This window comes from Typopeltis vanoorti, chromosome 5 (genome assembly GCF_054136105.1).
Source record: "Typopeltis vanoorti isolate ZY-2024b chromosome 5, IOZ_Tvanoo_1.0, whole genome shotgun sequence".
Lineage (NCBI taxonomy): Eukaryota > Metazoa > Arthropoda > Arachnida > Uropygi > Thelyphonidae > Typopeltis > Typopeltis vanoorti.
Window position 1 is genome coordinate 131,089,531 of NC_143553.1, and position 15,885 is coordinate 131,105,415.

Sequence of the window (15,885 nt, forward strand, 5' to 3'; positions counted from 1 at the left end):
AATCTGTCTGAAATAAAAATTAGGAATGATAAACTTTATTATTTTGGATTATTACAGGATTGTGTATACTCCAAAGAAATGATATGGTGAATCCAAATCTGCAATAAAAAAAAATTCAACCACATAATTTAAAAAAAAAAAAAAAAAAAAAAAACATAGATGTTTTTTTTCCCCACTTGTATCAAGAATAAGTCAGTAATAATACTAAGATTTTAATTACTGCTTCTAAACAGGCCATTTTAGTTTAATGCAAGAAAAGTTGGTTCCTGCTGGAGATCTAAGCAGTAGAGTTCAGGATTTCTGTTCAGAACACAAACTTGTACTTACTAAAACCATATTGTAATATAAAAATGTGCACAAATATTTACATGAAATAAGAAAAGTCTTACTGACTCTGTATTGTTGATAGTGATATTTTCATGCAAGTTTAGGATACAAGAGTATAGGGATTTGAAACAGGAAACGATCACTATTAAGTTTTGAGCAAGATGAAATTGAATATCATATTAAAAACAAAAATAAGTAAGAAAGTTACTAATTACTGACAAACTTGGTATTAACTAGGTCTACCTACTCACTGATGAGACCTCAATAAAGGTTGAAACCGGTCTGGGTAGTGAACTTCTCTCATAATGTAGAACAGTAATACAGCTCCTAGGAGCTAAGTTCACATTATGGGTAAACACCAAGAACAGTGATTGGAGCTTGCTCCACCCTTACTATGAGTTGCCTCAGTTTGCACTACCAAACGGGTCAGGTGCTGCACTATCTGGGTATTTGCTTACGCTTGGAATCGTCAAACTTTATATAGTTTCTATATTCGGCATGAAACTCTTTGAGTTTCTTATTCAGTTAAGAACAATATGGGATGTAATATCCCTTAACTTAAATAAGTAAGAAAGTTTTAAAAAGAATCAAACAATTAAACACTCATGCTTGGAGACTCAGTGGCAAACTTGGAAGTAAACATTGATTGATTCAGCTAAAAAGGTATTATTATTATTATTCGTGACACCTCCAAGGAGTCCGAGGACACCTATTGTACAACCAATCAGCGCCATCATCTACTGCCTACTACCACCACCACCACCACAGCTAGTATTTTTTGTGTCTGTAAATTGAGTGTGTTCTGAAGGGCCGATTTGTATGCGGGATGAAAAACCCGAGTTTCAGGGAGAAAAAACCCTGCTACCTCCGTATGAGATCGGCTAACTCATCTTCAATTGAAAAGTCCATATAAAGATTCCTCCCGTCATGACGAGAATCGAACTTAGGCCTTTTCCAATTGAATGGCACAAGGCACCGTCGTTCTTCCAATTGCGCTACGGAGGCGCTTAGTATGTATGTAGTGAAGTTTGTCTATAAGGATAAAATAATAATAATTAAATAAAAATAAAAATCAGAACTCCATGGTTTAATTCAAGAAATTAAATTCAAATTTGGTTCTCTCTTACCACAGGACAGTTTCATATTTCTGACTGCTTTACAGAGGTTTAAAATTTGTTAAATCAGATAAAGAATATACAATCCATAAGACACAATAACACAAAGTTTCCTCAAAAGGATGCTGGTATTTTATATACATGTTTATTGAAAAATTAAAATAGCACAGTAATAAATATTGCAGCTGATCAAATAAATAACATCATTTCAAACTGTTCTGCCAATAAAAAAATAATAATAATATATGGGAGAAAAAAATCAACTGATCAGTCTTGAACATAAGATTAAAGCACCAAAGTATACTGAATTATTATCCTTCCAAATTATTTAAGCAATAAAAACAGCTGAATTACAGCTGAAAAATATTATAATCAGCATCATTTCAAAAATTGTTTTGTCATCAAAATCAGAATTATACTGGAGATGTCTCATCAACTAATCTCAAACCTAAAGTTAGTTAAAAAATGAAATATAGTAAACAGCAGCATGCCAACATGGCTAAATGTACATTCAGTAGTCAACAATTTTAACCATTTATGCACAATACAGTTGAAGCCATTCAGAAATAAGTTTAATTGTTGATAATTCACTGTTTTCACATTTGGTATCTAGAGCAGGGCTTCTAGATTATTTACCCTCAGCCTGCTCATAGTACTAATGTATAATAGATTTACAGCCTTTTGTGGACAGGATTCACATAATAAATAATTGTCTAAAAATCAACTGGATTAACCTGATAGGTTTGCATAAATTTTTGGTGGACATGAATCAAACATTGTGCTGCTACCTGCTACAATTCTTCACATGTACATGTATTGTGTTTAACACAAAACTAAGTAGATGAACTATCAACAATCTGATAATAGATTTAAAAAAAAAAAACATTTAAAAATAATTTTTTTTTTTGCAGTAATCCTGTGTAACAATATACTAAAGCATAATTATACTATACAGATAAAAAGAATAACATACTTAGCTTACAAATTAAATAAAAGAAATATACCTTTTGTTGGAACAGTAGCGGCACATTTCTGAGATCTTGTATCCCAAATGCGAACTGTTTTATCCAAACTAGCTGTTGCCAAATGATCAGGGATATTTGGATGCCAACAGAGTTGATCGACACTATCTCCATGACCTTTAAATGTATATTCTTTACTCTATAGCATAAAATATAATGAAATCTTCAGGAATCAGCAGGAAAAAAAAATTCAAACTAAGAGTACATTTTATATAGTGTTTAATCAATTTGTTCAATGACAGAAGATGATGAAAAGATCAAGCATAAAGTCTCCAGGATATATGAATAAACGGAGAAGAGAATTAAAATTATTATTATTATTATCTAAGACCTTCAGGGAGTCAAGGACTCATCAAAGGAGGCTATAAATCACCCAAATCTGCTGTCTATTCACACTAGATTCACTACCCCCTAAAAGCAAACTATTCCACTCACTCACTGCTCTGTGTGAGAAAAACCTAGCTCTTATCCCTTTCTTGACTGTGAACAAACTTAACTTCCATGGATGCCCCAGTGTTCTCTCCCCACTTTCCATATAATGAAAAATTTCATCACACATGCTATCCTATAACACCCATTCAAAAGTTTATAGACCTCTATCAAATCACCCCTCTTTCTCCTGTTAACCAGAGTCTGTAATCCACATACTCGCAATCTGTCCTCATAAGCTAAATCCCATAATCCAGATATAATCTTTGTAGCTCTTCTTTGCACCCTTTCTACAGCTTCTTTATCCCCTTGGAATCAGGGAGACCAAATCTGCACACAATAATTGCCGGCCTGGTTGGCCGAGTGGTTAGCATATCTGCTCTCCAGCCAAAAGGCTGTGGATTCAAATCCCGTTGTAGACATGGATGTTTATGATTGTCTGTGAAAATACTAGTTGTGATAGTCAGTGGTAGATGGCATTGGTGTAGATGACTGAAGGTAGTTGCAGTTGGTGGACTGAGTGGTGGAGACCGAGAGTTGTAGAGTAAGTACTCTCTCTCTCCCTCCCTTAGTGTTTGGACTCCCTGAAGGTGTTACATAATAATAATAAAATCCAGGTGTGGTCTTATCAAAGCCTTATAAAGAGGTAAGATGACTTCCTTACATGTCAAGATTCGCTTAAACATTGCAATTATCCTCCGAGTTGTATTTGCAAATTTTGCTGTGACCTTTGAACTTCAAATTCCTATCCACCAATAAACCAAGGTCCTTTGCCTACTCAGTTTCTTGTAGCATAATCCTTTTGTTTTCCCAAATTTCCAGCCTATTCAAATCATTTCATAAGTGCAGAATTCCAGTAGCATTCCTGACTGCCCTGTCTATCTTTGCATCACTGGCAAACAATTGAACATTTGATGTTAGGCCCTCCTAATGTCATTAATGTATAGATTGAACAATAATGACCCAAGGACTGAACCCTGAGGTACACCACTGGTAACCTTAAATCTGGCAGATTCACACCCACTGCATACCACTTTTTGATATCTGTCTGTCAACCATCCCTTGATCCAAGTCAAGAGTTTATATTCCAATCCCAAATTCTCCAGTTTATGGAACGGTGTTTTCGTGTGGTATCCTATCAAATGCCTTAGAAAAATCCAACATTATCATAGTATAACCATTCCCTTTATCCAACTCGGCCATAACATTGTTATAAAATATGAACAAACTGCTAAAACATGACTTCCTTTAGTAAACCCATGCTGCACCTTGCTTGTTTGTCTACCCATTTCTGTATGCGAGTTCTTACCAACTTCTCTAAAATCTTCACTACAACACCAGAGATACTAATAGGTCAGTAGTTTACACATCAGTTTTTGCACCACCCTTGTACATTCCTTGTATCATTCCAGAGCTGAGACCCAAGTTATACAAACATGTAAAAGGCCCAGCCAATTCGGCTGAACATTCTTTTAGCAAATGGACTGATATTCCATTTGTCCCTATAGAAAAATTCTTATTCAGGTTATGCAACAGCTCTTCAACCTCATTTTCATGAATCTAATTCTTCATCCAATGTAGCAGTAGCATTGTGCACCATGTTACATACACCTGGTTGATATATCTTAGCAGTGTGAGCAATCAATAACTGAACAATCTCATTAGCTTCCGACACTTGAGTACCAACTGCATTCAATGAAGTTATTCTTCCACATTCATTCTTTCTTTTGCTTGAAGCATAATGATAAAATTCTTTTGAATTGCCTTTAGATTGCACGGACAATTTCTTTACATATTTCGATGCAGCTTTCCGCACAATACCCATTATTTTTCTGGCCTGAACTTTATATATTTCATAACTCCTCTCACTCTTATTCTCATGATATTCTTTCCACATCATCATCTTCTTGTGGATCTCTTGTTTAATAATATTTGCATATCCATTTCACTCCCAACCTATTTATTCTTCAAACATCAAGGATAAATTCAGATGCTGCCTTATTTAAGCACTTTTTCAAAGTCATCTAGTCACCTAGTGAGAGATTACTGGAAACCTGAAGTGGAATAAAAAAAGTTCCATGTTTGGTCTCTAGAACACAGTTTCTGGATTATATAAAAAAAATTAATAGTGTATAAATGAAGTACATTAATACAGGCAATAAACAGAAAAATCAATATTACATCATACTTAAGCAGGGTGTTTGAGTTCCTCCAACATTTATCTAGGAAAACATCAATCCATGACATGGAATCAGCAAAGGTCTGGAAACAGTTCACTATGAATGATACACCTTGCTTTTTTACAAGAAGATCCAATACTCACCAATTTTATTATCATTACTATCCCAATTCCCCATGGAATGAAAAACTCATCTAGGAGGTCCTTTCGTCACACACACACACACACACACACACACACACACACACACAGCTCATCATACCGTGCCTTAAACACACTCAAATTCTCTGCAGATGCCTCACGTTTAGATAAGACATTCCAATCATTCACAACTCTGCATGCAAAAATCCTGCTTCTCACTCCCTTACTGACACTCTCCTTATACATCTCCTTCCAGAGATGTCCCCTGGTTCTCCCCTGATCTCCCACCATTTGCTGTAAAACCTTTCCAACATTGATCCTATAACAACCCTTTACTAACTTGTAGGCCTCTATCACATCACCCCCTCTTCCTACTATCCACTAGACTCTGTAAACTGCAATTTCTCAACCTATCTTCATATCTGACATTCCAGAGATCAGAAACTACCTTAGTAAGTCGTCTCTAGACCCTTTCTAATATATCTTCGTCCTTTTGAAAACCAGGTGACCAAATCCGTGCACAGAAGTCTATGTGTGGCATAAACAAAGCCTTATACAATGGTACAAGAATCTCCTTACTTCTACAAGTCAGTATCCTCTGCATCATTCTCAGAATTTTTTGTGTTGTCCTCACAATTTTGGCAATGTATCCCCTAAAATTCATATCCGTATCCACTATCACCCCAAGATCTTTTATTTCCTCCATCTCCAACAATATATTCCCACCAATGATACATTCTAAATCCCATCTTTGTTTCCCAAATTTTAAAACCTTACATTTCGCAACACTGAATTTGCATCCCCATTTCTGTGCCCATTCACTCAATTTATTCAAGTCTTCTTGTAAGGTCACAACATCTTCTCGTTATAGTTCGTCTTAACTTTGCATCATCTGCAAACAAATTAATATCCCGATTCAAATCTTCACCAATATCATTAATATACAAGTTAAACAGTAATTGGCCCTAAAACAGACCACCCCTGAAGCACACCACTAGTGACGCCTCTTCCTGGATATTGTCCCCCATACACAACTTGCTGATATCAGATGGCCAGTCTCCAATCCAATGCACTAATCTAACATCCAATCCCATCCTCTCTTTGACTATGAACTTATCAAAAGCCTTTGCAAAATCTAAGTATACTATTGTGTATCCCGCTCCTCTGTTCAAGAAAGTCATAACCTTATTGTAATAAGTAGATTTATTAAATCTACTTATTACAATAAGGTTATGACTTTTATTAAAACATTACCTCCCTTTAGCAAATCCATGCTGTCCATCAAAGATAATTCCACTGTTGTCAATCCACTTCTGGATCCTGGTTCTCACCAGCTCTCCAACAACTTAACCACAATACCTGATACACAGATAGAACTATAATTTGATGCCTGAGTTCTATCACCTCCAGTGGTGCACCCAGAGGGGGCAGGCAAAGCCCCCCCCCAAAGAAAAAAAAACATTAGAAAATTTTTGAAATCTTTATTTTTTTTATTTATTTTCTGTCATGTCTTCTATTTCTATACTACTTCTGAATTAACAATCATTGCAGATTCTCAGTCATAGGTCATATACGATGCATAATGTGTATTCTCAAATCGTCTATTCAACTCCCCTCCCCTGCCCCAAGATGAAACCCTGAGTGCGCTGTTGATCATTCCTTTATTAAGCGGCCCAATCTTGCCCTCCTTCCCCTCCTTTGGAACTCGACCCAGTGCACGACTCACATTAAAAAAAATATGTCAACTCCCTGGCACATTCCTTCAGAATACATGGTGATATATTATCAAGTCCCACAGCCTCATTAACATCAATAGTACACGTCTTGCTCACTTACACTCAGTCTCTCCTCCCCATCATCAACTGCTCTCAATCCTACCATGATGTTACATTCACAAGAATGAAAGAATCTTTATGAATTGCTCATTGAGTATCTCCACTATATCTTCTGCAGCAGTTATTCTTATATCATTTTCTCCAATCAATGCCATCCCTCCATAATCATTCTTTTTTTTTTTTACTGGCTACATATCAAAAGAACTCCCCTAGAATTCTTTTTTCTCTTCATCATCTAATTGCTGCTCATTTCACGTTTGCTGCCCTCATCAACCAAGTCACCCTCCTTGCCTGGTCTTTGTAATCCTCATGGAATTGGTTATTACCACTTTTTTCTTATGCTCCCTCCAAAATGTCTTTTTTCTCTATATCACATGCTTAATCTCTTCATTCATCCATACCTTATTTAACCTTCTAACCATTGGAATACATTTAGCCATTGCTTCTACTAGATAGTTCTTGAATATCCCCCAAGCTGCAATGATCTCTTTTCCAACTAATTCCTCATTCCATGCTACACCTGAAAGCTGTCTCTTGAGCTCTTCATAACCACCAGCCTTGTAGTTCCACATATACCCTTCTCTCACAGAGGCCTTCAAACTGCTGGCAACCACTCAGGTAATCACTTCATGGCACTATCACCAAAAGGAGGATGATTTGCCACCTCATTTATTATTACATCCTCAGATGAGATGATCAAATCCAAGACCCTCAAATCCTCATGTGCCCTCTGTTACATACTGTCTGAGGTAGATGCCCCCTCAAAAACTCATTTTCTTTACTTCCGGTTGCTATCTCATCATCCCAATCTATATTTCCATAGTTAAAATCACCCATAATAATCACCTTTTTCTTATTTGCTTGGCTAATTTAATTATACATTTCATAGTTACTACCATCCACATTACCAGGTCTATAACAACATCCAAGTATTTCATTCTATTCACTTCTATCCACACCATACTGCCTCAAAATCACTGGCACTATTTCCCTTTTGTATCTCTACTTTTTATGGACATAACTATTTCTCTATCATCAATAGCACACCCCCCCTCCCTTTTTATCCTTTCTATCCTCACGAAACACATCACACCCTTCCATTTCTATTCCTGTCAGGATGTCATCCTTATCCAACTATGTCTCACTTATTCCACAAATTTTTGGGTGAACAGACTCAATTAGTGAAACCATTTAATTTGTCTTGTTTTTTTACACTTCTAGCATATGTGTACAAAAATAACTCATTCCTGGATCCATAGCAAATTTCATTGATACCACTTATTAGATGCAACTTCTCTTTGCTTAACTCGAGCTATTTCTTTTTCTCCTTATTCATTTTTGAACCTTTTTCAGATCCAACTGTTTTCCCTCGATCCCGGGTCATTCCTTCCCTTTTTGTCTACATATGCATTCACATCCTCTTGGAGCATTCTCATACAGTATCCCTCTGTCCACCCTGAACCTCCCCATTTCCCTGTCTGTCTGTCACCTGTTCTCTCATTCTCTATACTCATGCTGCTCACTTCTTTATTCACAACCACATTTATGTAAAGAGAAACTGCATTCTTGCAAATACTTTAGGAGTGGTTGTGTTAAAGTCTAATAATCTAGAAACAGATGGTTCTTGAAAATAATCACATATGCCACTACCTTGTGAACTGCAATCACTATCTTGTAAACAAGTTTGCCAGCCTGGCTCTGCAATCAACAAGTTGCAAGTTCAAATCTCACTGTGGACATGGATGTTTGTGAATGTCTTAAAGTGTGAGGTGAATTTCATCACCTAATGTGAGATCACTGCCCTGCTTACTGGAAATTTGAAATGGAATAAAAAAGTTCCATGTTTGGTCTCTAAAGCAGGGGTTCTGGATTATATATAAAAAATAATAAATAAAATAAAACAATTAAAAATTAAAATCTCTTAGTCCACGAGTACTAATATACTACAAATATTAGTACTCGTGGACTCACAGTACTAATATTTGTATCACAAAAAAAAAAAAAAATTAATTTAGCAGAAATTATTTACTGTGGAACATTATTTCTGTCAACGTAACTATTGACAATAAAACTTTGCATTATTCCTGTAAACTGCATGTGCCAAAAGTAAAAAGAGTTGTACCTCTGTATAAGACCGACTAACCTCATCTTTAGTCAAAGAGCTGTTATGAATGTTACTCTTGTACTATGACAAGAAATAAACAACTTTCCAATCAAATGACACTGTTATTAATCACTGCACTGAATCTCTATGGCTTTTGCTTCTGTCACTTGTTCTCACTCTAGCAACAAGCCAGTTTTTGTGGCTGAGCAGGTAAAAGTCACTCTCCCTCACTCATAAAGACTGCTTTGTCATTAACATAACTATGGATTGTCATTATGAGCTACAAGGTGGCTGGTGATTTGTATGACACACTAAGAAACCATCCACTTCTTTCTCACTAAAAATTCTGTGAAATGTAATTTAAAAAAAAAAAAAAAAATATATATATATATATATATATATATATATAGAAGAGACCACTGAAGAGACCTCAATAAAGGTCGAAACTGGTCTGGGTAATGGCCCTTCCCATTATGCATTGCATTATACATGCCTGAAAGGGGGGGGGGATGCTTTGCATTATGCGATACATACTAGCAAGTGATGTGAAGTCATTAACCTCTATATACAAGTAGTTCAGACGTGAATAAACTTCACATGCAAAACTATGTTTTGCTTACTTGGGAAAAGGATTAAAACCAAGTATATAAAATTTCTTGGTATCTTTAACATATATATATATATAAAATAATGGAGTTGGATTTATGATCAACAAAAAATGAAGAACAGAGTAATAGAATTTGACAGCATTTCTGATCGAATAGCAAGTATTGTTGTTCAAATCTCAAAAAGATACACTCTTAAGATCATCCAAGTCTATGCATCAACAATAAGTCATACTGATGAAGAAATTGAAGCCTTCTATCGTAATGTATCCCAACTCTACAATAAAGGAAAACATCATTTCAGAATTGTAATGGGAGATTTTAATGCTAGAATTGGTACACAACATTCAGATGAAAGCTCAATGAGAAATTTTGGATATGGTATGAGAGATGATAGAGAAGCAAGGTTAATAGAATTTGCAAAAAAAGAAAATCTGTATATCATGAATTCCTTTTTCAAGAAAAAAACACACAGTGCATGGAAAATTCCAAATGGAAAAACTAGTGAAATTGACTTTATCCTCAGCAATAAGAAAAACATCTTTCAAGAGTGTTCTGTTATAAACACCTTCAACATTGGAAGTGCCCATCGTATGGTATGCAGTAAGATTCAAATCAACTGCCAAAAAGAAAGAAGAAAAATGTTTCGAAGATCAAAGCAAAGTATAGATGTACACAAACTCAACATTAAAAAAGATATATTCCAACACGAACTAAACAATAGATTTAAAAATCTTATTATAGATGACAATGCTGATCTATCCAAAAGAAATGACATCATTACCCAAAACCGTTTACAATGCTGACTTGAAATAGCTGGTACCACGGAACAGAAAGAAGACAAAATTTCTGAAGAAACAAAACAGCTTATGAAGAAACGAAGAGAAATGAAACAATCAATTAACCTACAGAATAAAATAGAATATACAGAATTGTGCAAAATGATTAGAAAACGTATCACAGAAGAAATAAGAAAATTCAATTGTAAATTCATACAACAAACAATTGAAAACAACTGTAGTTTCAAAAAAGTCAAATAGCAATAAATAGTTGGTTGCAGTCAAACTACAAGATATGACCATCACCAGAGATAGATGTGCTATAGCAAAAAGAATTGAAGAATTTTACTCAGTATTATATCAGGATGATGAATTAAATGAAGAAGAAGACAACTACGAAACAGCTAACGTACCACAGATTCTACCAGAAGATGTTATGTGGAGCAACCAAAGCTTGCAAAATGGGAAAGCTGTAGGTGAGGATGGAGTTATGGCTGAACTTCTAAAAACAGGTGGAGAAATAATCTACAAACTCTTAGCAAAACTATTTACTTTATGCCTGAAGAAAAATGATATACCAAGAAGGCTACATAAAAAAGGTGAGGTAGAAGACTTGATGAACTACCGCCCTATCAGTGGTTTACAAAAGTCTTAACTCATAGGCTTTGTGCAACTCTAGACCTAACACAACCAGAAGAACAGGCAGGCTTTCGAAGTGACTTTAGTACAATGAACCATACTCAAGTTGTAATGAATATCAATTACCCCTATGTTTTGGTTTTGTTGACTATAAGAAAGCCTTTGATTCACTTAAAACTTGTGCAATACTTAAAGCATCACAAAACCAATAAGTGGAGGAGCCATACTACACCAATGATTTCAGTGGGAACTTATGTACTGTTGAAATACAGAGAGGTATAAGACAAGGTGACACAATATCTCCAAAATTATTTACAGCTTGCTTAGAAGAAATATTCAAACTTCTTGTTTGGGAAGAGAAAGGTCTGAAAATAAATGGAAGATATTTAAGCCATTTACACTTTGCAGATGACACAGTTATCTTTACTTCAACTGTGCATGAATAACAGACTCGCATCCATGAACTCCAAATTGCTAGCAAAACAGCTGGCCTAAAGATAAATCTAAAGTGTTAAAAAGACAACATATCTTTATAACACCACTATCACAGGTGGTTTGACTCCTGAGAAGATGGCTGAAAATTTCCCATCATTAACCTTTTGCAATTAGTGATGATTTTATATTATCCCATGTGAAATATTCTAAAGGGAAGTCGAGATGCAGATCACCAAAGATAAAGACCTCCTTGACCAATCCAGTATTGGAACAGCGATGGTTTGGATAACTGGAAATTTACTGGAAAAATGCTATGGAACTTCATCATGGATTTAATACATATATACCTAAAAAAAAAAAAGATATTTTTCTTTGCTGAAATGACTGTCTCAAACACATATCTTCCAATCAAGCATTTCTCAATTCATGTTATAACATCATTTACTAAAAACTGGCATTGGAAATTTGTTTCAACTGCTACATGTAGATTTTACAAGATTCAGATACAACCAATTATTAATCAGTGACAATGTTGGTGGAGAACTGCAGCTTGTATTTCTCATTAGTGTACGTCTGTGAAGCTGTTACAAACACATAAATAAAGTGAATGTCAGCATATTTCAAGTTTGGAAACTCAGCTGACATCTTTTCAAGCAAAAGTTAAATACAGTCAATCAACTATACATGATGGGAGTTAGTTCCAAATTTTGAGAACTACACTGTAATACATGCATTCAGACAGTGATGTAGTTGATAGTGGCTAATTCATAAAATGCCCCTCTCTCTCTCTCCAGCCACTCAAACACTAGCTAATATTTATAATACTGCCTTTCCCCTCACCTCCCCTTCTCTCTTTTTCTTAAAATTATTCAAGGAATCAATCTTTGAAGATTGACAGATTTCTTGTGGGGCACCTTGAGCATATAAAGATCACTCCATTATTTAACTCTCAAACAAGCAGGACCAAAGTTAACCATCTTTGAACAGGCTTGACCAACGACTCCAGGAATTACACTCTTAACTGTATATTCAGTTTACACCAGCTGGTAAACTAATTTCCCGATGCAATGGATAACTAAGGGATTATTCAGTAATCTACCATTTATCCAACCTTCAAAACAACAATCCTTCAATTAAATGACCCATGAATGTCAACTGATATCTAGTACAGCATGATCGAATCGCAGTTCAATTATCTGATCTTTCAATAATTATCAGAATGGCAAAATGCTTTCCTATGTGGTTGGATAAACAGAAGATTACTGTATATATATATACATACATACGTGTGTGTGCATGTGAAAATGCATCTGATGAATCCCACCCATGAAAATTTGTAAATCCATATTACATCAGTATTGTGGCAGGCTAAAGGCAACAAGATTGAAAAAAAAAAAAAAAGAAGTAAATAAAACTCAGGACAATACCACATATTCTTACTAATGAGGTAAGAATACTTTCATATTAAACTTCACCTTGAACTAGTGAGTTACTGGAAAAAATAATAAAGATAGATTATTACACAAAAATATTTCTTTGATCATGAAATTTTCATCCAATTTGCTGTGAACACATCCGGTATGAATGGAAAGATGGAACAATAGCCTCTAGCATACAAGAGATGAGTAACAATGCAATTATGGAATTCATGAGTTGTAGAGAATCATTATTATTACTCCTTACACCCCCATGATGTCAAAGACTCACCTAGGCCTCATCCTCACTCTCCTTTTCACCACACTTTTATGCAATCTCTAGGGATGGCATCTCATTCTCCATCTTTTAAAGAACACATGGCAAGTATTATTGTCCTGGCTTGATGGAATTGGGTAACCAGAGATCCAAAATAAAATTTTGGATCTCTGGTTACCCAATCATTGTCTAATAACTCAGGCTCCAACAAGATTCAGTAAAAGGTATAAAGAAATAAACAAAAATAAAATGATAAAACTAAGCATAGATGAGCAGGACTAAACTACTTCCAGCATGGGGGTTATACTAATCTATGGATATATTTGAATTAGGCTGATGTAGTAATTATCATACCACACCTCCATGAACTAAGACAAAGGTCTTGCACAATGAGCAACATATCACACTGAACACTAAACTCGTCCATACTCCTTCATACCATATTCTGACAATAATTTCATTCTTCTGTCATTCTCAATGTAAGAAATCTACTCCTCACTCTCCTTTTCATGACACTTTTACACAATCTCCAGCAATGGCAGGATGGCATCTCATTCTCCATCTCTTAAACTAACATATGGCAGTAATGTTGTTCTGGCTTGATGGAATTTAATAAAATTTTGGATGTCTAGTTACCCAATTACAGAGGATGAAAAGTAAATAGATCAAAGGATGGCAATATGATAGGGTTTGACAATGAGGGCTTCTCAGCAAATTGACATCTTATGGTTTGCTTTCCTTCCTTTGTAACTGGATTGTCAGTTTTTTCTCTCCAAGTCCTTCACTACACGTAATGGTAGAAGGTGTTTTTTCTCTCTCTTTCTTTTCAGATAATCCTATTAATGCTTCTCAGGGCTCTGCTATTTCATGAACCCTCTTCCTCGTATATGTAAATGATCTTTTTTTCAATGACTTCAAATCCTGTCCATAGTTATGCTGATGACAGAACCTTCTACTCACATGATAAAGCCCTAAGCATTCAAACACATCAAGGTTCGAGTTCATCTACAGTAAGTACCCTAAACACTGATCTCTGCACCATCCTCCAATGGAACAAAAACAATTTTGCTGCCTTTGATGCTTCCAAAACATTGTCTTTTTTTTTTCCCTCACAAAAACACAGTTATTCTCCTCTTGTCTTTGATCATGCTTGACTTAACAGTCAAGATCTGATTTTTCTCTCTCTTCTCAGACTGACTCTTACTCCTAACCTTTTCTAGCACAATCACATCACTTCTATAAAATCTTCAGCTTCCAGAAAACTTGGCATCCTTTTTCACTCAAGATGTTACTTTTCTTCTGTCCAGCTAGTTACTCTGTACCAATCTCAAATCAAACCAGCCTTGGAATACTGCTCTTACATTTGCAGTTGTTGCACCTAAAACTCTTCTAAAAATTCTTGATGCTGATGAGAAGAGAGAAGTTCGGTTGATTCACCTCTTTCTCAGACACTCCCTTCAATCACAGATTAATTTTCTACATTGTCTCTCTCTTTATAGATATTTCCATTTCCATGGGCACTGTTCAGCAAAAATTAGCATCCATTATGCCCTCGTTTCTTCTCTGCCTATAGTAACATGAGCAACAACTGTCCATCCTTTTACAGTTGAAGTACTGACTCACCAAACCAGCTACTCCCAGTTATTTTTCATTCCATCTACCTGAATTCTCTGGAACATCTTTGCCATGAAGTATTCCCTCATGACTACAACTTTCAGCTCTTTAAGAGGAATATCAACCATTTACTTGCTCTTGACTCCAGACACCTACCGTCCACACAGCATTTAATTGCAATAGGCAATGCAGCCTCTCGTGTGTAGGAGTAAAATAAAAATAAATAAAAAATTACTTTGCAGGTCTCAATGTCAAACAAATGGTTTGTTTGACATTGTCAAATGGTCTGATAATGTCAAAGTAACAGCATCTACTTCTCCAAACCTTTCCATAGCAGATTTGATAAGGTGCTACATGACAGGCTTGATTTTAAGTTTAAATAGTAAGAAATGGATGAGAAATTCTTTGGATAGCAGAGAGTAATGTACTGTGGAGAAGTATCAGAGAGAGAAAGAGAATACATATAAGCAGTGGTGTATGCACAATGTAGCTTTGGTCCATTTTTGTTTACCTTATTATTATTTTATGGTATCTCCATAGAGTCTGGAGACTCAAACTGACTATTATATACACAAAACCTAATCTTAAACTCATTCAATCAGGGCAACTTCCAACTAATTCTGGCAATCCATTCCACTCATTCACCATGCTCTATACAAAAAAATCTAGTCCACACACCCTTACTAACCACACTCTTACACAACTTCCACAGATGAACCCTAGTTCTCTATTTGTCATATACTGAAAATTTTCTTTTGCATCAATTTTATAAAACCCCTTTAATACCTTATAAGTTTCTATCATATCCCCCTCTTTTCTACCAATCAACTAAACTTTGTAACCCACACAACCTCAACCTATCCTCATAGGGAGCAGTCCACAGACCTGTCATCAGCTTAGTCACTCATATCTGAATCCTCTCTACTGCGCCGATCCCAGGTGATGTTGTACATATTAATATCATTGTGG

General features: G+C 35.5%; 1 protein-coding gene across 2 annotated transcripts in view; it reads right to left on the reverse strand.

The window, feature by feature from the left end:
* The window catches only part of tex (THO complex 3 homolog tex), a 111,259-nt gene that overhangs the window by 88,058 nt on the left and 7,316 nt on the right, over positions 1-15,885 (reverse strand). For both annotated transcript variants that reach the window (XM_090393333.1, XM_090393332.1), the window contains exon 2: positions 2,447-2,603. In XM_090393333.1, the coding sequence (XP_090249459.1) occupies positions 2,447-2,603 (157 nt within the window). The remainder of the gene's footprint in view (positions 1-2,446; positions 2,604-15,885) is intronic.